A 25,759-nucleotide genomic window follows, 5' to 3' on the forward strand; every position below is an offset into this window, starting at 1 on the left:
TTGTGCTGTTATATTGCGAAGGATTTTCCTGTGATCTGCAGCCGTCGTCTCTTTGGTTTCAAACCAAACTGTCTCCTCGTCCACTGTGTCTGGGACACAACGCTCAGTCTGACCGGGAACCCCGTCCTCCGTCAGACGTCGCCCACGTCGAAGGCGCTCATCAGCAGGTCCAGGTCCCCGATGTTGGCGGCCTGGAAAAGCTCAGGTCGGTCCATCATGGAGATTGCGATACGCAGGGCAGCCCAGATGTTGGCCGACATCTGCTGGTGGCTGCAGCGCTGACTCCGCCTCTGCTGGTTCAGAGCTGTCAGGAAGTTACTGACCGCCTCCCTGCAGGATCAGGACCAGCACCAGGACCAGGTCAGACCATTAATATCTACTGTAAGGTCAAACTGAACTTGTTCAAAGATGCATTCAGTGAGTTTTGATCACTCTGGGCGACAGAGACAAACACTGGTTTGGTTGTGTTTTCAGTCAATAATTCAGTGTAAGACTCATTCATTAATGCAGCTTTAAAACACCTAACTGTTACCTGTGAGCTCCCAGGTTGATGCAGCTGATTCCCAGGTTGTATCTGGACCGGATGAATCCTGGCTGCAGCTCCAGAGCTCGGGTGTACGCCTCCACCGCCTCCTCACTGCGGTTCCCATTGGCCAGCGTCGCTCCCAGACGGTTCCACAGCAGGTAGTCCTGAAGAGAGGGAATAGACAGGAGGCGGGGCTTAGTCAATCCACATAAGGTGTTAGTTGAAGCAGAAATGAACATTTGAAAATTTAGCACGGAACAAAACGATGTGACTGAATGTCAAAAGGAAAACAAGTCATAGTACAGTATGTCATATTATAGAAAGTCATGTTGTTGAGTGGATTCATTCACTCCTCACTGAGGATCAGCTGCTTACGTTAGTGACAAACCTAAAATACTCATCATTATATTTACATACAGTGTCACACAAAGATAATAAGGACTGCAAATAAAACCATTTGTCAATTATTAAAACAGCGGTGTGTGTGTGTGTGTGTGTGTGTGTGTGTGTGTGTGTGTGTGTGTGTGTGTGTGTGTGTGTGTGTGTGTTACCTGTGGTCTGACGGACAGCGCTGCAGTAAAAGCCTCCACAGCTTTGTTGAAGTCTGAGCTAAGGTTGAAGAGGACTCCTAGTCCAGTCTGCAGGTCTGGATCCACACAGTCCAGATTCAACAGAGCCGCATCCTGGAAGAGAAGCAACACATCCTGCAGCCCTGACCTACACACACACACACACACACACACACACACACACACACACACACACACGTGTGTTTCTCATGTCTAACTTCACACTCTGGGAGAGTCTCAGACTTCATATAATCAGGCTGTGGTATATTAGAATACAGACATTAACATTTGTAAAGACAAGTTTTCTGTGTCAATATATGAAACTGGATTATTTCCTAACAGGGTTCATATATAATTTTAACACATAAGCACATCCAAAATAAAATGTATATTTCATATGTGTAAATTCAACAGGGTTATTATGGTTGTTTTACGTTTTATGAGTCAACTACAAGTCCCAGAAAGCATTGCTGTCAGAACCGTCCAATCAGAGAGCTTGGTGTTAATCTTTGACAAACTCACTGGATATATTCAGAAAATTGATTTGAATTTTGTTGCTATGGAGTTGCTATGGAGTTGTCTCCATAGCAACAACCACAGAGGCTTATGGGTAATACAGTATTTATACCAAACTGAAGACTACAGCATTAACCTCCAGATTCTGCTTTATCCTCCCTGAACTGATCTAATGTCGCCCAGGTGTTCGTACCTGTCCTGTGTGGAGGTGTCGGGGCCCCTGCGTGGCGTGGCCGGGGAGCCCTGTAGCAGGCTCCTGTGGTCAAGAACCCGATGTTTGTAGCGGGGGTTGTGGCTGATCCAGCGTCGCAGGGCGTCGCAGGCCTCCCGCTGCATGCCGGTGTTGGTGAAGCTGACGGCGAGCGCCATGAGGGCTGGCAGGTTGTTGGGGTTGAGCTCCAGACACCTGCAGCAGGTGAGACAGGTTCACACACTGAACTCTAACAGGTGAGACACCTGCAGCAGGTGAACACGTCATTCATCTGAATCTGACAGAAGTGTTGAACATTATAATGAATTACAGCAGCAAGCGGCGATATGTGGGCCCTCGCCCTGTCGCACACCTCAGCGCCGCTGTCAGGAGGTCACCTGATGAGGTCACCTGACGGGGAGGAGTTTGTTAAAGTTCGACGTCCTACAATCACAAAAATGGCGCCAAAAGTCAAAATAGCTGACTTCCTGTTGGGTTTAGGATACGGCTGCAAGAGGCTTTTGTGAGTCTTTGCATATTTCATGTGCTTTCCAATTTTGGTGCATGTAGGTGAAACAGAGTCGGGGCTATAACGGCATATTGAGCCATTTTGCTACGTCCATGTGTGAGACCCTTAAAATAAGTAAATTTCCACTTTCCATTTTAGCTGCAACAATCCCAACAAAAGGCCGTGAAATCCCGGAGGGACTGATTAAAGGGCATTTATATCATATCGTGTGTAGTGTGATGCTGTCTCACCTCTGCAGGGACACGATGGCAGCCTGCTCGTTCTCGTTCTCTGCCTGAGTCATTCCCAGAATCTGCCAGGCCTGAAAACACAAGAATAGTTGGTCCATCATGTCCTCCCTCTGGGCCCTAAATATATCCCAAATGTTCCATGTATATAAACCTAACAGGTCTCTAAGGTCTGCGGGAGCTGCTCAGCTAGTGGAGCCCAGAGTTAAAACTACAGTCACTGTGCTGCCCCCTGCTGGAACCTGCTGGAACCAGCTCCCAGTGGATCAAATCTAATCTGCCCCAACTGTAACTGAAACTTACTTATTTAATTATACTTTTTATTCCTCTGCACCAGCGACAGTCAGAGCGGCAGCCATTTTGTTTTCAGGTTGTCCGTCTCATTCTCGTGGACATGATATCTCATGAAGGAACTTCTTCACATTTGGCACAAACATTCACTTGGAGTCAAGGATGAACTGATTAGATTTTGGTGGTAAAAGGTCAAAGGTCAGTGTGACCTCACAAAACAGTTTTTAGCCATTACTCAAGACTTCACAACAATTATGACTAAATTTCACACAGATGGTTCATATTTTATATTTCAAATGACTCTGGATAAACAGGATGTAACCTGGAACTAGTCTGAGTGGAGGAGGAGATGATTCTAGTTACTTCTATTTTCATGCTTCTTTTATTTCTCTTAAGCACATTGAATGACCTCCGTGTTTGGTAATGTTTACCTTTACTTTGCCTAAACAAGACCTGAGCGTCTCCTGTCTCTCTCATCAGTGAGTCTGCCTCCATCAACACTCACCTGTTTCCACAGACTCATCAGCAGCTCTCACGTTTTGTGTTGCATCATTGATTATTGTCATTGATTCATCTTTTATGAATTAATAATTTATTTTTGTCTGGAGAACTTTTCTACCATAACAGTAAGAAAAGGGCAGTAAGGTGTTTATAGAGTTAATCAGCTGTAAATAAGTTATTTATTAATCTTCATAAATCATTTAATGATGTTTTATAGATCGGTGATAACATATTAATCTTGTGTTTCCAGGTGATATAGAAATATGAAAATAATAATTTTCTCACTATAATGATGTTCATCTTTTTGTTATGAAGAAGTTTTTTTTCTGCAGGTTGAATAAAGATTCTGTTGCTTCACTGTCTCCTGTTTTAATCTAATGTTGTGGTAACAACATGGATCAGAACCAGGTCCGGTGTTGGTCACCTCAGAGTCCTGCGGGTCCTGTAAGATGGCGGCCTCCAGCAGCAGGACAGCAGCGTTCAGGTCTCCTTCCCGAGCTTTCTCCTGACCCTCTGCGAAGGCGTTGGGCCAATCTCTGTACGGGTTGTTGGTGTTGAAGTAGTAACCCTGAACAAAACAAACACCAGCTCTTTAACGGGGTCACACATCAGAACCATCACTTTAGGTTTGATGGATCAACATGACTGTGGAGTTCCTCAGGGCTCGATCCTTGGGCCTCTTTCATTTACACACTTCCATCAGGCTAATCACACAAAACAATAAAATAACAATTATTAAACATTTATTTTCATTATCAATTCATCTGCAGTTACTTTCTTCTGTAACAATAAGAAGCAATGAAACTTTAAAGACATTACTATTAACGTCTTGTTTCAATGAACCCGAAGTCAAAAACCAAAAAGGAAAAGCAACAAGTCAGCTATAAATTCATCACATTTTGGCCTAAGAATTACTTAAACAATAAGTTATTATTAAAAAATAGTTGCAGATGAATCTTCTTTTGACAAATCAATGACTCCATCTGAATTTAATCAGCAAAACAGACAAAAATGAAAACGAATCGACATTGGAAGAATAAAGTAAAACCAGGTCGGAGATCTTTGTGTGAGTCTGGACTCAGAGTTCAACTTTACCGATCACATCAAATCAATAATCAAGTCGGTAAACTGTCATTTTAAAAACACACAGAACAAAACATGTCTACATGATGGAATATATGACTGCCCAATTACAGCTAAAAGTACCTGCTTTTATGAGAAGGTGGACCCCAGTTACTGACTATCTCGCTTAGGACTCTTATACACTTATATTATACTCATTTACTATTATTTTTTTTATTATTATCTAAAATATCCCTTTTTTGGAGCACAGAACTAGATAAGATGTGTGCTATACCCTTTATAGTGCTATCTCTGTGTGGCAGATGAGACCCAATCTCAAGATGATTTTTATTTTTATTTATTTTATTTATTTATTTTTTTTTTCTTTTTGTATTCCTTGGCGATGTTAATTGCCTGTTAATGTACATGTAAGGCAATAAAGTTAAAAAAAAAAAACACACAGAACCAGATGATTCATACTCATCCTGTTGACAGAAACAAAAGGACTGTTCATTTATCTCCAGTTCCTGTCAGAGTTCATTCTGACATGTTCACAGTCATATTGATCTCTGTGCTTCTGTTCCCGTTAAACTGATCAATAAACACGGGACTGGACTGGACCTTCAGCAAACACATCGATCCTTTACCTTCTTATGTCTCTGTGTGGTTATAGAGTTAATGCATGATTGTAACAGAAACACAAACTGAATCAATCACAGATCAATATCTGATCAGGAGCTTGGACCTGCAGTCTGAGGCTGTTGTGATTTTGACATGAAGTGTCTTTTCTTTGTTGCTGTTTAAACCCAGGTTGTGATTGTTTATCACAACATCAGGTCAAAGGTCAGCTCTGTGTTTACCAACAATAATTCACAATAACAACATGATCATGTCCCACACCTGGGATGCTGTTCTGAAGGAGCGGCTGGACAGCCGGCGCGTCTGTATAAACAACAGCTGATAAGACACGTCACAGCAACATCACGTGACTCTTCTGAGGAAGACAGCAGTCGAAACATGTCAAGGGAAAAGAAACACCTTAAATCACTCGTCTATCGATAAGAAAAAAGCATAAATAAGTGCAGTCGAGACAAGATGAACCTTTTTGGAATAACATGATTATGATCAATTATAAAACAGGAGAGTCACGTCTCTGTCCTCTGCTTTTATTCACTCATTCACTCCATTCACTTCTACTTTGCAGGTTTTTCTAACAATGTAAAGGTGCTGTCAATAAATTTTACTTCCTGTACAGATGTTTCAAATTAAAAGCCTTTCAGTAGCTCAAAGGACATACTCCTTCCTGTTCTTGGTGAGCTTTTAATGTGAAACATCTGCAGGAAGTGTTACATTTTATTGACAGAAGCTGAACGATGATAAAAAAGACGGCAAAGTAGAATTAGTGAGTGGAGACTGGTGAGTATGAATTGTGTTTCATTTGATTTTCATGTTAATTTGAGACTGACATGATTTGAATGCTGGTGTTTCATTACAGGTTTCTAGTAACTAATAAATGTTTTAATTTGGTTGCAACAATAATGTAAAACTAGTTTCCTTAAACCCTCCGCTGACAGGTTTCTATCTGACCAGGAACACGTGAAGGAGACGTCCGGGCTGCTGCTCTGTGGTCTGTTCTACATGTGTGAACAGATGTCTGATAACGTGTCAACATCAGAGTGGCTTCACCTCCGTCACCGTGGTGACGTAACACCCGAGCAGAGGAGGGATAACGCAGGATTACAGACGCTTGGTGTTCTGGGTGGAGGCGCTTGGAGCTGATCTCAGGCCAGAGGATTAAAACTACAGATTAATGCTGACAAACATCCATCAGTAATAATCTGTCATCATTAATAACTGCCACCAGTCTGGGTCAACTGACGTCCACACGTCAGATATGTTCTGAGCTGGGGGGTCCACCACGGTTCTGCTGTTGGGTTCAGGTCGGGTTCAGGTTTTTGGGACTATAAAAACATGGGAGCAACTTTTTTTACCAGACAAGATGATAAATCGGGTTATGAAACAAAATATCTGCTGTAGAAAAAAAAACAATAACATTGAAACTCAGTCTTTAAATCTTTGAATCTGGTTCCAGCTGGTTCCTTCCAGCAGACGTCATCCAGACACGCAGCGGAGAAGGATCACGGTTCAGAGTGGATCAGGGTTTGTGGGACCAGGTTCTGAAGTCACTCACCTTCTCCACAGGTGAGACGGTGGGCGGGTTTGGCCGCTCACCCTCAGACTCCTCCAGCCAGTTTCTCCGAGCAAGCTCCTCCCACTCCGCCTGCATCTTATCCCAGAACTCTGTGTCGGACTGTAACACACACACACACTTATGGCTCTGAGTCTGGATCATGTAGTGAAGCAGATGTAGATTCAGACTGAAGCATGTTGGTAAAATCTTCTAATAAATATGATGTCGTGGACTGATGTCATACATGTGGACTGAGAGCTGCTGTAGTGTTATTATTGTCATCAGATCACATGAAAACCATGTGAGGTGGAGCTGATAGGCTGGTTGTCACGGAAACAAGGACACCGTAGTAAAGCAAGGACATGTTCGGGAAGTGAGGACGTCTTTGGAAACAAGAACTTTTATGGAAGGTGAGGACTGTTGCAGTTTTTATGGACACTGAGGACATTCTGTCAGTGTGTGTGTGTGTGTGTGTGTGTGTGTGTGTGTGTGTGTGTGTACCTCAACAGCAGCCTTCGCTCTGACAAACTCATCCTCCAGAGACTCGTTTCTGGCCAGCAGGGAACGAGTCCGTCTGCGCTGTCTGGACGCCCCACAGTCCTGAAACACACACACACACACACACACACACACACACACACACACACACACACACACACACACACACACACACACACAGAGGTCAGCCAGCAGCTGTCAGTCTGACAGTAAAGTCAAAGTTGTATTTAAAGAGACATTAAAACACCTGATCTGAGCTGCAGCTCTGCAACGTCACACTGTCCACTTCATGTCCAATATTCTTTTATTTCAGTTTTATTTTCTTTCACTTACTCAGCTTCATAGTTTTATATTGAGGTTAAAGCACAGTATAAACACATCAAACACAGATGTTGGTGTTGGTTACTGTGGCAACAAACCAGGTTTCAAAGCAGAAGCACAGCAGCTGACCTGTGTTGACGGTTTGAAGTCCAGATCATCGAAGCTGTGGATGTCGAAGGAAGTCTTGGTCAGTGGATCGGTTTTAAACTCTGCAGACCTGAAATACAAAACCTGGTCTGAGTGTTAAATCCCTGTCAGCGCCCCCCAGAGGCCGCAGGAGCATTACAGCCCCCGTCTATCATCAGAGTCTGAGCAGTGGAGGAGATAGACATGTCCTGATGGTGAGTGAATATATATCAGAGTGAACGATGAATGAGAGTTCGTTTTGTGTCTTTTCATCTTTACTAATGAACCATTTAATTCACGGAGCAGCTCAGAGGCCACCGCCATCTTTTAAGGTGGAATGTTTTCTTGTGTTTCTCAATGTATGATTGACGTTCGGAAATCAATCAATACACATTAAAAGTCAATATGACACCTCTGACCATTTCCTATATCAGCTCTCTACATGACAGACGCTTTAGATACAGTTCTTTTTCTAAGTTCTTTTTCTGGGCATTTGGTGTCTTTACTGGACAGAGTGGAGACAGGAAGTTGGGGGACAGAGAGAAGGGAATGACGTACAGCAAAGAGTCCGGCTGACCGGGAGTCGAACCGGAGACTTGCTGCTACGCTCCCGAACCACTCTGCGATCAGGTCGCCCCAAAATGTGTTTGAATTTCAGCCGGACCATGTGACCTGTGGATATTTTATTTCATCAGGTCGTTCCGGTGGCTCCGGCAGCCCAACAGCTCTGATGGGGGGGGGGGGGGGTTCTTACCACAGCAGTTCACTGGACGAGTGGTGGGAGGTGCATCTCTTCTCGTATCTCCTCCTGCGTCCTCCGTCCTCCGCGTCCAGGTTCACATCGTCCCATTTGTCCAGTGGAGACGACAGACTGACTGTAACCATGACAACAACACAATGATTCACACCAGAGAAAACACGCTGCGAAGTTTGTGAAAACACGGATTGACTCTGAGGACTGAACCAGTCGTGTTGTCTGACTCAGTCTGAGGTCACTGAGGTGAAACAGGAAGTTAAATGTCTCATCACAGTAAAAGCTCAGATTAAAGTCTGACAGCTTTGTTCTCACAACTGACTGAGTTCAAAGCTTTTAACAAAATGAGCAACAACAGCAGCAGCTGATCTGGAGTCTTTCAGCTGACTCTCACAGATCATCTGCTGTCACGTCGAGTCAGTGTTACCTGAGTCCAGTGAGATCCTCTCAGGTGTTCTGGGACTGCCCGGCAGGTGCTCCACCTCCACCTGGATCAGCTCGGTCTCCTCGGGCCTCGCTCGGCGTCGAGGACTCCTCGAGCTGCCCTTCCTCCTTAGAGGGCTCCTCCTCTTGTTACCGCCACCGCCGCCGACACTGCTGCTGCCACTACTGCCACCATTACTGCCCCCGCTGCTGCCCCCGCTGCTGCCCCCGCTGCTGCCCCCGCTGCTCTCCCCCGGCTCGCTGAGGTCCACCAGGTCCAGAGCCGTGGACAGAACTGCAGGACAGGAGGACGGACAGTTAGGATCAGATTCAGTCCAGCAGGTCTGGTGTCTCTGCTGGTCCCAGGACAGAGATCCAGCAGGTCGGTTCTGAGAGCTGGTTCCATGTTGGATCCAGTTCTCCGTCAGAACAATGACAGAACTCTGGGACCAGCTTCACACAGACAGACTGTGTCTCAGATACAACAAACAGACTCCAGAGAGACGGAATCTGATTCATCTGCTGCACAAAGCAGTATCTTCTATCTTAAGTCAGACTGTGGTACAAGGAACCACATCCAACCGCTCAGCTCCATTTACCTTCAGCAGAACATGTTTGTCTTCAGGAAGAATTCAACAGCTACAGGAAGTTTTACTTTGAAGAGTGAAACAATAAAAAACAAAATGGCCATTGTCTTTAAAAACTCTTTCCCTTCTCTTTTCTCTCTTTCATAACAATGTTGGCAAAGTTTTGGAAACACTGCACGCTCTATTTTATTTTTATTTTTTATTTTTTGAAAGCTCTGGGGTCGTGTTTTATTTTGAAAGCTCTGGGGTTGCGTTTTAGTCTGGACAGAAACAGACCTTTGTAAACGATGAGGTCACACCCACGGTCTCTCCTGATTGGCTGTCATCAGCCTGGACTACCAGTGGTGAATACAACATGATGATGAATGACAGAGTTACTGACCTTGTTGTCTTTGTAGCAGCTGCTGTTCACTTACATTCTGTTTTAATGCTACAGCTGCTGCTCCTCCCTCAGAGGAGACGATCTACTTCCTGTTTACAGCAGCTCGCACATGCTCAGTGTAGGTGATGGTCATGTGATGTGTGTTTTCAGGTGTGTTAGAGTGGACGTAGCCTCAGTCTGATGGTAAATGAGCTCTCTCTCCAAGCTGCTGACTGGACTCTGACAAAGACAGTTTGTGAGTGAAGACGCGTCACTCTGTAACATCTCTACGACCAGAGACAGAAAGTTCAGATTTCTACATTTGAGTAAAGATGATTTCAGTTGTAATCATCACCATCATCATCATCATCACCATCATCACGATTGAAATGAACTGTTTCATACTGAGTACTGACACCACACAGCTACAGCCGAGCTGCACATGTACAGATGATATCTGCATTGATTCTCTCAGTGCGACTGTTTTTGGTCCAGTGCATCATGAATGTGTCGAAGAAGCTGCAGCTCTTTCATCGATACATCTGACCACACGTTGAGTCGTATTAATGTGATTCGTGCTCTGAGCCGAGTCGTCCGCTGTGACCTTTAAACTTCATGGTCAGACGCCGACACGCGATCCCTCCGTGTGATTCTCAGTTTGTACCTGAACAGATGAGATTTCAGCTGCGTCGTCTCTTTGACTCTCACTTACAGAGAAACAATCGGATCGGTTTGTGTGGTGAAGACTCTAATGAGCGTGAGGAGGAGGACGCAGCAGACAGGAGGAGGACAGAGGAGGTCAGAGGTGTTAATTAATGGCTGGTTTACCTGCTGAGTCAGAGGTGACAGATGGGCACAGCCAAGGACAGGAAGTTAGAGGTTTGGGAGAAAACAGGGAAACAGAGACGGGAGGTGAGAGGAGGACACAGGAAGTTACAGTTAGAAACAGACAGGACGAGGAGGAGGAGGAGGACGAGGAGGAGGAGGAGGAATCCTGTTAACTGAATTTTAATCCCAAATATAATCATGTTATTTCAACTCAGACTGTGTCGGTCGTTTTATCTGTTCGAAGGCGTTCAGCAGAGACACGACAGAAAGTCTGGAGAGAGACGGGAAATTAAAGGACACCAAGGTCCAGCTGGACCCAAGGAACCTGGGACATGGTGGGTCTGCTGAACAGGATCCTCTGCAGGGATTGGTTGACAACTTTGTCAACTTTCTATTTTTTAACTGCAGTAACTCCACAGACACTTTGGGGGTGGAGTTATCTCAGTGTGTATAGGCTGAGGGGGCGGGGCAAAGGAGAAAAGCACATCATATCATATCATATCACAAGGAGGTGATAATTAGCAGGAGACTACCTGCTGTGTTGGAGGTGAGGGGTCGGGTCGAAGGGGCGTCACCGCGGCTCTCCGACAGGAAGTCGTCGATGGAGGGACTCAGCAGGGGTCGACTCTCCTGCTGCTCCCCGACCAGCTGGAGACAAGAAGAGACCAGTTAAACAGAAACCATGACGGACAGGTTCTGGGTCTGGGTCTGGGTCTGGGTCTGGGTCTGGGTCTGGGTCTGGGTCTGGGTCTGGGTCTGGGTCTGGGTCTGGGTCTGGGTCTGGGTCTGGGTCTGGTTCTGGGTCTGGGTCTGGTTCAGGTTCTGGGTCAGGTTCTGGGTCTGGGTCTGGGTCTGGGTCTGGTTCAGGTTTGGGTCCAGGTCAGAGTCTGGGTCAGGGTCAGGGTCTGGGTCAGAGTCTGGATCTGGGTTCTGGGTCAGGTTCTGGGTCAGGTTCTGGGTCTGGGTCTGGGTCAGGTTCTGGGTCCGGGTCAGGATCTGGGTCTGGTTCAGGTTCTGGGTCAGGATTCTCACTTTGGTTCGGTCAGGATTCTGGGTCAGGTATCAGGTTCAGGGGGGGGGGGGGGGGCGGGGGGGGGGGGGGGGGGGGGGGGGGGGGGGGTGGGGGGGGGGGGGGGGGGGGGGGGGGGGGGGGGGGGGGGGGGGGGGGGGGGGGGGGGGGGGGGGGGGGGGGGGGGGGGGGGGGGGGGGGGGGGGGGGGGGGGGGGGGGGGGTCAGATTCTGGTCAGGTTCTGGGTCTGGGTCTGGGTCAGATTCTGGGTCAGGTTCTGGGTCAGGTTCTGGGTCTGGGTCTGGGTCAGGTTCTGGGTCTGGGTCTGGGTCAGGTTCTGGGTTCGGGTCAGGTTCTGGGTCAGGTTCAGGTTCTGGGTCAGATTCTGGGTCAGGTTCTGGGTCTGGGTCAGGTTCTGGGTCAGGTTCTGGGTCTGGGTCTGGGTCAGGTTCTGAGACCAGGATGAAGATGAGAACAGTACAAACAGTTTTTATCCCCTGACTGACTTCACACTGAAACAACTGATCCGTTCATTGATTCATCGATCAGCAGAAAATAATCAGAACCTATTTATTGATTATTGATTTATTGTTTCATTGGTCAAACATTCTGTGGTATCAGCTCCTCTTTGTCATCAATAATGAGACTAAACGTGGTTGAACGACGTGGAGAAGTGATTTACAGACTGACCTGAGCTGCTGTTTGTTCAGTCACTAAAACCTGTTTTCATTCAGTTCTGTGGAATAATCGGAGACAAAGTCACAGCACAGGTCGTCCGGTCAGGTGTGGCTCCAGTAAACGTCACAGCTGTTCAGTCAGATTTGTACTTGATTTTAAAAATACTGCAGTATTCAAAAGTATGTTTTTTCATGTCACCACATTGTTGTTTTGTTCCACATTTACAGAACCTGACGACTCTGAAACAACCCGCTGACTGACTGATGTTTTCTTTTTCTTCTTTTTTAGTCAGTGATGAAGTCTGGTCGTGTTAAATTCATCAAACATTCAAACTAAAAGCACCTTTCTTTATTTCTAAACCTTCAAACACAGACTTCAGATCAGACCAGGGTCTCTGTGAGGAATCTTCAGCCTCATCTTTATCTAACATCGCCATCGTTAGGACACTGACAGTGGAGGAGTTGGCTGTGATTGGTCTATTAGATTTTCAAAATAAATAAAATTCTTTCCTCTGACTAAAGGTTCCGCTGCAAAGTAAGAGTCGTTCATATTGTAGTAAGTGCAGAGGAGGAAAAGTCACAAGTTTACTAAATTAATAATATATAAAGTCGTAAGTAAAGTACAAATACTGAAAAATATACTTAAGTACAGTCCTCAAGTAAATGTACCTCATTACTGCCCCCCCCCCCGCAAATAATAAAATATGAAAACATGTCGTCCCTCTCTGCTGCTTAAAGAGCAAACTGCTGACAAAGTAAAGGAGTGCAGAGAGAGTGGAACGAGCACTCGTCACATTATAAAATAATAATGTGATAACTGTCCAAATATAATGAAATGTTTCCAAATGAGTCACAAACAGAAGAAAACCCTCCACAGGTCTGGAGCTTCATGTTTTTAAAAAACAGCAGCAGACGAGTGAGTGAAACAATCCAATCATGATTTCACCATCACCACCTCTCTAATGTTTAACTCCTGAGAGCTGCTGCAGTTCCTCTACCGACCACTAGAGTCTGGCTCCAACAGTGAGTCAGTCCCCATAGACTCCCATGTTAAAATGTTCAACTTTAGAGCAGAAATAAACATGTTTACAGCCTGGTACAAAAACTGTTTTGGTCTCTAGAGCTGATTTCCTCCTTCATGACACCTGTTTATAAAACTCACCTGTTTATAAAACTCACCTGTTTATAGAACTCACCTGTTTATATAACTCACCTGTTTATAGAACTCACCTGTTTATAAAACTCACCTGTTTATAAAACTCACCTGTTCACATTTTATTAAGGACTACAGTTATGGAGGAAAATGGGCGTGGCCTCTGTGAGTGACAGGTGGGTGAGCATATGTTTGACACCTAAGTCTCAGCTCCATACACGCCCCTCCTCTTTGACCTTATTTGGATTAGCTGGGAGTTAGGGTCGGAGTCAGGTACTGCCAAGATGGCGACAATGAAGCAGCTCACTCTGAGCTTCAGAAACCTGTGGGTGACGTCACAGAGGCAACGTCCATCTTTATTTACAGTCTATAGTGTCGACCAAATATGGTCACAGTCTCCTTCCTGAGTGACAGCATTGAATAAAGACCAAAAGTGTTTCTGCAGATCATTATGATGTCACAGTGAATTGACCTTTGACCTTATGGATATAAAATGTCATCACTTAATTTTATCCTCATAAACATTTGAGTTAATTTTTGTCATAATTAGTCGATGAATTTATGAGTCATGGCCAAACTGTGTTTTGTGATGTCACTGTGACCTTTGACCTTTGAGTATGAGAATAAATCAGCTGCTCCTCAGACATTAGAGATTAGACAAATATCTCATCTGAGTTCATGGACTGTTACTGTTGTTACTGCTACAGGTCAGAAGTTCTTCTTCTTCTGCTGCTTTTCTCAGGTACAAACAGCTTCAGGTGTTTCACCGCCTCCTTCTGGACTCGCAGCTGAGACCTGACCAACAGAGTCCAGACCACATGTGCTATATTCCTGTTCATCTGAGGCAGCCTGAAGTCTTTAGTTTATTCCATTGTTTATTTCCCAACAACAAATTGCTTCCAGCTCTCCTGATGTTACTGAAAGGAATTCTGGGAAACGTAGGACAAAGTACAACCTTTAACTCACTTCAGTCTGAGGCCTGATTAACCTGATCACACAGCAGTGTGTGTGTGTGTGTGTGTGTGTGTGTGTGTGTGTCTGCCCTCCTAATCCTAATCCACACAGCCGTGTACGTCCACATGTCGACTGGAACACGCTGGTATTTAATCCTGTCAAACAGCAGCTCCGTCCAGTAACAGTGCATCAGTCTGTCGACCCCCCCACCGTCTCACTGAGCACAGACACCACTGTCCACCCCCAGAGACATGAAGAGATCGGACCAGGAGATCGGACCAGGAGACCGGACCAAGAGACCGGACCAAGAGACCGGACCAAGAGACCGGACCAAGAGACCGGACCACAGCACAGGAACAACAATCAAGAAGATAAACACTAATAATTCAAGAATAATTAAACAACAGCAGCTGAAACCTGATCAATCGAGAACAAGCGCTCTGGGTCAGAGGTCAGAGGTCAGAGACGGTTCAAATCCGTTCAACACTAGCTACACTCTAATTCACCTGCTTCACATCACTCTAGAGCTGCTGCAATTGGTTCATTCAATGATGAGTTGATCAAAAGAAAATTAATCAGCAGCTATTTTGATCAACAAATCATTTTAATAAAAAGGACGAATGTGATTTTCTTTGTCTCATATCAAAGTAAATTCAACACTGTTAATTGGAATAAAACAGCTGGTTATTAAAACATGAAGACATGGACTCTGCAGGTGGATGATGAGACAGAAACAGGTTTGAAGCTCCACAAAACAAAAATTAAAACTGAAGAAAAAGAAAACTTAATCTCTGAGCAGTGCCATATAACAAACAAGCGTGGTCGTCATGCCAACCTTGGTTGTCACGGTGAGGAGGGGGTTTCCTTCAGAGGATGCCTTTTTACCAGGAAGCTCCTTCAGCACCATGGCAACGACCCTTTCCCCTTTGCCCTACAACAGGCAGATCGACAGGTTCATTCATTCATTCAGACGCAGCAAATGAAACAACAAACCTGACTGTGATTCATCCTCTTTACACTCGACTCTGACTGTGGAGTCCACTGGTAGATAATAATGATAAACACCTACAGCTGGTCCTCCACTGCAGAAACACAAGGGAGGGGAGGGGCCATGTACTTGGCGGCCAATAAATTTTCCTTTTGAAATGAGAAAACCAAAATCAGGAAATAGCTTGTTTCCCGTTTTTGTTTTGATAACAAAAAACAAACGACATAACCAGTTTTTTCTTGATGTGATAATAAATAATAATAATTCATTGGTAATTTAGAAACAAAAAAAACTTAAACGTTTTTTGATTCTGACACCAAAAATGTTTTTCTGTTTTGGTTTTGAATCAAATAACAGATTTAGGTTTTTTTGTTTTTAAATTACCGATGAATTACAGATTATCCGATGATCCCTGGACCTTCCACACAGGTATTTTAATTCCCAATTTACATTTATAATCAGATCAAGAGAAAACAGATAACGGTTTGTTTTATCATTTATCTTTTTTGTTTCCTGATTTCTAAACGTTAACTGGGAAACGAGCTGTTTCCCCATTTTGGTTTTCTCATTTCAAAATGAAAACTCGTTGGCCACCAAGTACACGGACCGACCAGGAAGCTGCAGCAGACAGTTTACATCAGATCTCTAAAGCCTGACCTCAGAATATTCAGCCAGATAATAACAACTAGAGTCATGAATGAAAAGTGAACAATTCAACACACAGAAAATCAAATAAATCCAGAGATGTGAACTGTGAGACTGTAAATATAGATGGACGACATCTCCTCCATACAGGCGCCGCCATCTTACACTGGTGATGTCATTTGGAGCCACAGTCTGCGCAGTAGTGTCAGTGGGTGGAGCCACAGTATCGAGGTCCCGCCCATACACCCGCTCACGAACCAATCAAAGCTGTCAGAAAACCAAAGTTATCAGACAAATGAAGTTTGGCCCCTCCCACCTGGAGGGGGCGGGGTTTATGACCTGAGATGTTTTGGCTGTCGTCCATCTTATATAGAGTCTTTGCTCCAAACCATGACACAGATAATAATGATGGTTCTTCATCTCTCCAGAAACATCCTGATGAGTTCGTCTCTGTGAGCTGGACTCAGACGTTCAGTTTGAATATAGTACGATACAACTGTAATACACAGGTGTAAAATCAGGTGTGAGTGTAATCATGTGGACACACACCTGGAGAGCAGGTGAACCACTGCAGACTGTCCTTCAGCACACACATTGATGAATAGGTAATGTTATTAACAATAATATTGATGAATATATATATATATATATATATATATATATACACAAATGGACTGTCCCAAATACTGATTCACAGCTGCGTATAAGACACATGATCAGTACGTAGTCCAAACGTACCAACTCCCAAGAGCTCACATGACCTCAACGTAGGTACACACACATCACAATGTATACGAAACGTAACCCCTCCAATTAAAAAAAGGGGGGTTGACACCAACCAATAGCATCGATGGTCCAAACGTCTTAAGATGTTCCAAACTGACATTTTGGACCAGTCTGCGTTCCATATGATATAAACACGTTTACAGCCTGGGATCCAGACATAGGATCCAGTGATCCAACCTAGACCCAATAATCTAGATCGAATACTTGTTCACTATTCAGTCCTGTTTCGTGCTAACAGATCTACGACAAAAAGAATCTAAATAAACAGCTGGTTAGCAACATCTAGATACTGGGAGACGCTCTAGACACAGGTGTACCAGTCAAATGATCTAAATAGTGATCTAGATTAAAGGGTCTAGATCATAAACAATAGGACACAGTCTTTATATGAGGCAAAGACCTGAATTCAAGAATCCGATCTAGACACAAGTGACGTTTAATGAAAATAGTGATGTCTGAAACCTCCATTTTGTGTCTTCTTCACTGTTTATACTCCATTTCAACTCAAAGCCAGGTGTTGACCTCATTTCCTCTCAGGATCTCTACACACGCTCCTGCAGGACCAGCAAACAGGTGAGACAGGTGAGGTCCTGCAGCTGTGAGTCGTGACAGACGTCTGGAGGCAGAGTGAACGCTGCCTCAGTGAACCCAGCAGGCAGGACGAGTCCATCAATAAAACATCATCCACAGCTTTATTATTAGACCGAGCCGCGACATGATTTCACCTGCTCCTCCTCCCCAGGGAACAACCATGTGCTGCTTCTGCAGACTTCATGTGTTCATACTTCATGTGTTCATACTTCATGTCTTCCTACTTCATGTCTTCATACTTCATGTCTTCATACTTCATATATTCATACTTCATGTCTTCCTACTTCATGTCTTCATACTTCATGTCTTCCTACTTCATATATTCATACTTCATATATTCATACTTCATGTCTTCATACTTCATGTCTTCCTACTTCATGTCTTCATACTTCATGTCTTCATACTTCATGTGTTCATACTTCATATATTCATACTTCATATATTCATACTTCATGTCTTCATTCTACTGTCTCTGCTGTTTCTACTGTCTGTACTGTTTCTACTGTCTCTGCTGTTTCTACTGTCTCTGCTGTTTCTACTGTCTGTACTGTTTCTACTGTCTCTGCTGTTTCTACTGTCTCTGCTGTTTCTACTGTCTGTACTGTCTCCACTGTGTATCTGACACGAGCTCAGAATAAAACCAGACGTATCAGTCACAGGAGCTTCATCATCAGTATTTGATGATGCAGCTGAAATGAAAACTTCTTCCTGGATCTTTTCTCTCTTTAATGTTCTCTCTCTCCCAGTTTCCTCACTCTGTCACAGTGTCGGCCGTCCGGCTGTGAAGTGTAAGTGTGTGTGTGTGTGTGTGTGTGTGTGTGTGTGTGTGTGTGTGTGTGTGTGTGTGTGTGTGTGTGTGTGCTGTTGGTGGAGATGCTGTCGGACTAAAAATAACCTGCTGTTGTGCTGAGCAAACAGTCCTCCATCAGCCCAGAGTCCCAGCAGAGCTGAGCTCAGTGCTGCTGCAGCAACTCCAGTCACACAGTTAGCATCTGCACCTTCACCTGGACTGTACTGACATCCAGTTACACCACTGCTAATACTGCTAGCACTACTGCTAATAATACTATACTAATACTACTGTTAATACTGCTACTGCTACTACTGCTACTACTACTAATACTGCTAGCACTACTGTTAATAATACTATACTAATACTACTGCTACTACTGCTAATACTACTACTGCTACTGCTAATACTGCTAGTACTACTATTAATAATACTATACTAATACTACTGCTACTACTGCTAATACTACTACTGCTACTGCTACTACTGCTAGTACTACTATTAATACTGCTAATACTGCTATCACTACTATGCTACTGCTAATACTGCTAATACTGCTAGCACTACTGTTAATAATACTATACTAATACTACTGCTAATACTGCTAATACTACTACTGCTACTGCTACTACTGCTAATACTGCTAGCACTACTGTTAATAATACTATACTAATACTACTGCTACTACTGCTAATACTACTACTGCTACTGCTACTACTGCTAATACTGCTAGCACTACTGTTAATAATACTATACTAATACTACTGCTACTACTGCTAATACTACTACTGCTACTGCTACTACTGCTAATACTGCTAGCACTACTGCTAATACTGCTATCACTACTGTTAATAATACTATACTAATACTTCTAATACTACTACTGCTACTGCTAATACTGCTAATACTGCTAGCACTACTATTAATAATACTATACTAATACTACTGCTACTACTGCTAATACTGCTAGTACTACTATTAATAATACTATACTAATACTACTGCTACTACTGCTAATACTGCTAGTACTACTATTAATAATACTATACTAATACTACTGCTACTACTGCTAATACTGCTAGTACTACTATTAATAATACTATACTAATACTACTGCTACTACTGCTAATACTGCTAGTACTACTATTAATAATACTATACTAATACTACTGCTACTACTGCTAATACTGCTAGTACTACTATTAATAATACTATACTAATACTACTGCTACTACTGCTAATACTGCTAGTACTACTATTAATAATACTATACTAATACTACTGCTACTACTGCTAATACTGCTAGTACTACTATTAATAATACTATACTAATACTACTGCTAATACTGCTAATACTACTACTTCTACTACTGCTAATACTGTTAGTACTACTGTTAATAATACTATACTAATACTACTGCTACTGCTACTACTGCTAATACTGCTAGTACTACTATTAATAATACTATACTAATACTACTGCTACTACTGCTAATACTGCTAGTACTACTGTTAATAATACTATACTAATACTACTGCTGCTGCCAATACTGCTAGTAGTACTGTTAATAATACTATACTAATACTACTGCTACTGCTACTACTGCTACTACTGCTAATACTGCTAGTACTACTGTTAATAATACTATACTAATACTACTGCTACTACTGCTAATACTGCTAGCACTACTGTTAATAATACTATACTAATACTACTGCTACTGCTGCTGCTAATACTGCTAGTACTACTGTTAATAATACTATACTAATACTACTACTAATACTGCTAATACTACTACTGCTACTGCTACTACTGCTACTACTGCTAATACTGCTAATACTGCTAGTACTACTGTTAATAATACTATACTAATACTACTGCTACTGCTACTACTGCTACTACTGCTAATACTGCTAGTACTACTGTTAATAATACTATACTAATACTACTGCTACTACTGCTAATACTGCTAGCACTACTGTTAATAATACTATACTAATACTACTGCTACTGCTGCTGCTAATACTGCTAGTAACTGCGTTAATAATACTATACTAATACTACTACTAATACTGCTAATACTACTACTGCTACTGCTGCTACTACTGCTAATACTGCTAATACTGCTAGCACTACTGTTAATAATACTATACTAATACTACTACTAATACTGCTAATACTACTACTGCTACTGCTGCTACTACTGCTAATACTGCTAATACTGCTAGCACTACTGTTAATAATACTATACTAATAATACTACTACTGCTACTACTGCTACTACTGCTAATACTGCTAATACTGCTAGTACTACTGTTAATAATACTATACTAATACTACTGCTACTACTGCTAATACTGCTAGTACTACTGTTAATAATACTATACTAATACTACTGCTACTGCTAATACTACTTCTACAACAACTACAAGTTGTAGAAGAAGACTGTTCTTTTTCTTCTTCTTCTGACACACACTTGTTACTTAATTCTTACAAAAACAAGAGAAACAGTTTCTAACACTGACATGAATCAGTTTAACAGACTGAACAATCAACAGACATCAGAGAGGCACAGACCCTGATGGTCTCTGAGCTCCGGAGAAACTTCAGAACAACGATCACTGCAGCTCCACTGATCTGGACTTCATGTCTGCGGGTCCAGACGGAGCCTCTCCTCAGGGACAGCTAGAGGACTCTGAGACTGAGAGAAACCAGGTTCTGGTCTGATGAGACCAGGACTGAACTGTCTGGTCTCAGGTCTCAGAGTCAGGTCTGGTCAGATTGTCTGCAGCAGAAGAGTAAACACAGGAAGAAGGTGACGGGAACCGTCTAGTGCGGTCGGATCCAGTTCAGAACGGAGTTCGTATGGACCGGACCGAGACCACAAACCGATCGTAGCGAGGGGAAACGAAGCAGGGTTCAGGTTCACCTGACTGAAGAGCACAGGTGTGAAAACACACTCAAATGCAGATGCGCTGATGATTCAGGTGTAATCAGTGAAATACAACATGTGAATGAAGGTGTGGTGATGAAACTGTGCCAAGGGCAGCAGCAGCAGCAGCTCGGCTGTCTGACCCCCAGGGGTTTAGATATTTATATCCTCCAATGAACCAGCAGCTCCACGGCTAATTAATCTTGTATGAGAGTTTCCCCCTGTGGCTTCAGTCACCCACACTGTAACTACAGTACAGGACGACTACAGGAGCCTGCAGAGGACACACTGCCTCTGGAACAAACACAACATCGGAGGATACAAATCACACGAGCTGAAATTTTTGGATAAAGTGAAATCACGATCTCCAGTGAAAATGAAATTCAAAAATGAACACTAAACTCCTGACAATCAAATATCTGTCAAAATAATCAAACATAATTTTTTTCACATCGTTGAGCTGATAAAAGTTGATAATAAGTTGATAGAATAATTTCACTCTTTAGCCTCGTTCTGAAGAACATGACGTGCTGAAGTGAACATGACGTGGACACTGCAGGATTCATGAAAACATGAGCAGTGACCTTGTGACGGGGAAACCTGCAGACGACGACACGGCAGAACTGTGTGTGTGTGTGTGTGTGTGTGTGTGTGTGTGTCCATCACCCAAAGATGGAGGTTAAAAACCCTGAAACTACCGGGTCATTAAATCCCTGAATTGTCATTGGAAAGTGATAGAGATGAATGGAGATGAACTGGAACACCAGCAGCTCATCATCCTCCAGGTAAACACCTGGACCATGTGACAACAGGTAACATCACAACATCTGGGTCTCTGAGTCTCTGTGGATGAATGTGACATCATCAGAGGGTGTGGCCTGTTGTTCCTGTGGCTGAAGGAGCTGGTGTTCACCTGGTCAGGTGACTTCAGCAGCAGCAGCTCTTCAGACTGTAATTAGAGCCACAGGAAGCTGCTCTCTCTCTCTCTCTCTCTCTCTGTCTCTCTCTCTCTGTCTCTCTCTCTCTGTCTCTCTCTCTTCCTTTTCAGAAAAGCTGTTTGATCTTTTTATCCTCTCAATTGCTATCACCAAGGTCAGACCCCGCCCCCCCACCCCACCGACCACCATCCTCACCAGAACCCCCCCAAAATGCTAAACCTCATTTACGGTGTTTGATGAGGGGAGGGGACACATCGTCTGGAGACACTTCAGCTGGAGAGGATCCACACAGAAACATAATATATGACCCACACACACACACACATATATATACACATATATATATATAAATATATATATATGTATATCATGTATATATCATAAATACAGTATATGTCCCTATAGGAGGATATATTATTATCACATATATTAGCACGCATATACATTCTCTGATATATGAGGATATAAGTTCATAACATTTATGAAATGTCCATTGTAAAATTAGTACATATATTAAAAACATCTATGATGAATTTTTACAGACATGTTGAGAGTTTTTGACAGGCTGTGGATGAATATATATTTATGTAACATCATATACATAACTGTATGTTTGTATATGATAGATATATGTGTCAATAAATGAAGTTGTTCCAATTATCTAACAGGTTTCATATATAATTTTAACATACATGTACATATAAAATAAAAATGTATATTTCATATATGGAAATTAAATACATGTCCGGCGGGGGGGGGGGGGGGGGGGGGGGTCTGTAAATGTAATGTAAATGACGTTCACTTCACCCTGAGAGAAGCTGGACGCATCAAATATTTTTAATGACCGAAACAATCAATTATCAGATCCTGGCAATCAATTCATTTATTCAGTGATTGATCGACTACAAGAGGAAACATCTGTGTGACCTGCAGTTATCACATCTGGATCATTCTGTTCATCCTCAGCTGTTCTCACTCAGACCTCTGGACCCAGACCACATCTGTGGGTCCGGATCAGCTCAGCACAGGGACTCAGTCTCCTCATAGATGTATGTAATAATAATGTATATGTATATAATGTATATGTATTTGATGTGTATAATAATAATGTGTATTTAAGATGAGAGCACAGCGCTGTGTCTTTAAGATGAACATATGAAACTACATGTGAACACATGATCTATTCCTTCATGTTGTCTCTAAATGTTTTCAGTGAAACGAGGATGAAGAAACATGAAGAATAAAGGTGCAGGATGAAGAACATCATCATCATCACCATCATCATCATCATCAGCGTCACATCAAAGTATTTGTTGTGTTTCATCTGCACTTTGTCGCAGCAGATCAAAGTGTTGATCCGATCAGCTGATTTCACCGCCTCTGCTCAGAGGAACAACATCACTGTCGGCCATCTTTACACAGGGCGCTCCACTTTCCCAGGCACTCTGAACTAAACACTTCTGGTTCTGGTTCTGACTGGTTTTAATTCTGGTTCAGATTCTGTTTCTGACTCTGGTTCTGGTTCTGATTCTGGGTGTTTTCTCAAAGTTCTGAAAAATAAAAACACATTCATCATTCAACTCTCAGCTGCAGTGGAGGTTTACACACACACACACACACACACACACACACACACACACACACACGAACATCATCTATAGTTATCAGAAGAATTTCTTGTCAATAAGTTGTGATGATCGATTATAAATCTCTGTCATTAAGATCAATATCTACCCAGGTCAGTCTTTGTAGACACACCTGCACAGTGCAGCTGTAGTCACATGATGTCTGACAGGTGTGCTCAGAGAGCGACGGCAGAGAGAGGAGGAACGTTTCTTCAGTATCTAAAGTAGAAATGAAGTAGAAACCTCCAGATGAAAAACATGGAACATGAAAGAAAAGAGTCAAACAAACACGGACCTGAGGGATGATCTGTTTCAGGTTCTGGCTGCTGACTCAGCGACAGACGGAGATCGCGATTAAATAAAACACCTGAGCTTTTCTTCTCAGTCCACGCATCAGAATAAAAGAGGGGAGGAGGTGATGGACGGACTTCCTGGTTACCTGAACATCCATTCATCCAGGTTTTATCTACACCAGGGTCACAGTGACAACAGGTGAGAGCTTTGGTTCCTACACAGCACCAACAAACAGACTCCAGGTGTGTCACTATGACAGAAACTGAAACCCTGAATATCTTCTCTAAATGGAAGATTTGAAACGTGACTCAAACCTTTAATCGATTATCAGAACTATTGGTGATTAACTTTCTGTCAACTGACCAATTAATTAATCGATTAGTCAGTTCAGCTCCAGTATTGACTGAAGTAAGAAGTCACACACAGTGAAACTCTGGAGTCCAGGCCCAGACCTGGGTGGAACTCGTACTGATTTCAAATCAATTAATCAATTATCAAAACACACTGTTTACACAGATCAACAATTCAATAATCTGTTACAACTTTCTGTAATAACTGTTACAGTTCTATGAATATAAACAGAGAGCTCACTCCCCTGGACCAGTCTACTCTCTGGTGTTAGCTTGCTCCCTGGACCAGTCTACTCTCTGGTGTTAGCGCTTCCCCTGGACCAGTCTACTCTCTGGCGTTAGAGCCTCTTGTGGACCAGTCTACTCTCTGAAGACGGAGTAGTTACTAGAGTGACTGGGATTCTGTGTTGAACACAGAGTGAAGATGAGAGGAAACAGAAAGGGGAGAGTGAACGTGGAGCTGATGAAGATGATGATGAAGACTCTGGCAGCAGCTGCAGACTCAGTTCATTCCACCGCTGAAGAACTGAGCTGTAAATCTGCCTCAGCTCATTTCAGTCTGAAGGTCACGAGCCTCAGCACACAGACTCACAACCACCATCACTCACTCATAACACAACACTGAGAGAACAGGAAGTCACCTCAGGGACGAGTCCACTGACACAAGCTTTATCAATACGTGTATTGATGACTGATGGTTTAAGTTGTTGGTTGGACAGAATAAGACAATTTAAACTTGTTCAGGTTCACGCTGAGGTTTCAAACAGACACTGGTTCAGTTTCTCTGATCTGATCAATCGGATTGATAATTAATTATTCATTACTCATCTCCCATCAATAATAAAAACTATAATAGTAATAAATAAAATCCTTATCTGCATTAAATCATGTAGAAAACAGGAACCAGAAAAATGAGCCACATGAAAATAATCAATAACTTTTCTGAAAGCAGTGAAATTAAAGATGATCAGACACGTCAGGTAAAAACAAGTGAGTCACTGAATGATCATTTTAAGATTATTTTTAATATTTTGTGTTGATTAGTGTATAAGTCACATTAAGATAGATATGAATCAGTGAAGTGATTAATTAAGTCTGACTGTAAAACCTGTCTTTTCCCGCTTTAAACACTCGGTGTGAATCTGTTTTTCTACCCGGGAAACTGAAAACAGACAGAAATGTTGAACCGTATTTACCTGCTTCTGATTTGTTTTGTTCCCAACAGATACATTGATCATCTGTTAATGTGACAGGTGAGCACAGGAAACAGAGGTGAGGCTCACCTGGACCTGGTACATGTCTCACTCAGTCCTCCGCCGCTCAGCGAGACGCAGGAGGAGCTGCAGCCGCCAGAAGTCCACCCCAACCCGGCTCCGCTGCAACCAGCCGCTCGGTGTCTGTCCGGAGCCTTTCAGCTCTGAAACATCTGCAACACGATCCCCCGGTCCGCTCTGGATCCTGGTCCTTTCTGGATCCTGGTCCTTTCTGGATCCCGGTCCTTTCTGGATCCCGGTCCTCTCTGGATC

General features: G+C 43.1%; 1 protein-coding gene across 1 annotated transcript; it reads right to left on the reverse strand.

Annotated features, from left to right (window-relative positions):
• LOC111237322 (PEX5-related protein-like) lies at positions 1 to 25,559 on the reverse strand. The gene is made up of 15 exons (XM_022766371.1): positions 25,517 to 25,559; positions 15,129 to 15,224; positions 11,034 to 11,148; positions 8,934 to 9,019; positions 8,729 to 8,855; positions 8,302 to 8,422; positions 7,551 to 7,638; positions 7,104 to 7,181; positions 6,603 to 6,722; positions 3,774 to 3,917; positions 2,561 to 2,631; positions 1,805 to 2,017; positions 1,078 to 1,243; positions 533 to 690; positions 1 to 330 (listed from the first exon to the last, which is right to left on the reverse strand). Exons 1-15 carry the CDS (start codon positions 25,529 to 25,531, stop codon positions 132 to 134), a joined length of 1,797 nt encoding a protein of 598 aa, XP_022622092.1. The 5' UTR covers positions 25,532 to 25,559; the 3' UTR covers positions 1 to 131.
• Positions 25,560 to 25,759: the final 200 nt, after the last annotated feature.

This window comes from Seriola dumerili, unplaced genomic scaffold (genome assembly GCF_002260705.1).
Source record: "Seriola dumerili isolate Sdu_G_001 unplaced genomic scaffold, Sdu_1.0 BDQW01000850.1, whole genome shotgun sequence".
Classification (NCBI taxonomy): Eukaryota; Metazoa; Chordata; class Actinopteri; order Carangiformes; family Carangidae; genus Seriola; species Seriola dumerili.

Excerpts from the sequence above, each read along its gene's own strand:
- LOC111237322 (XM_022766371.1), bottom strand. Across the intron at positions 2,018-2,560 it reads GCCATCGTGTCCCTGCAGAG|GTGTCTGGAGCTCAACCCCA; the intron begins GTGAGACAGCAT and ends CACCTGCTGCAG. Across the intron at positions 691-1,077 it reads CGCTGTCCGTCAGACCACAG|GACTACCTGCTGTGGAACCG; the intron begins GTAACACACACA and ends CCCTCTCTTCAG.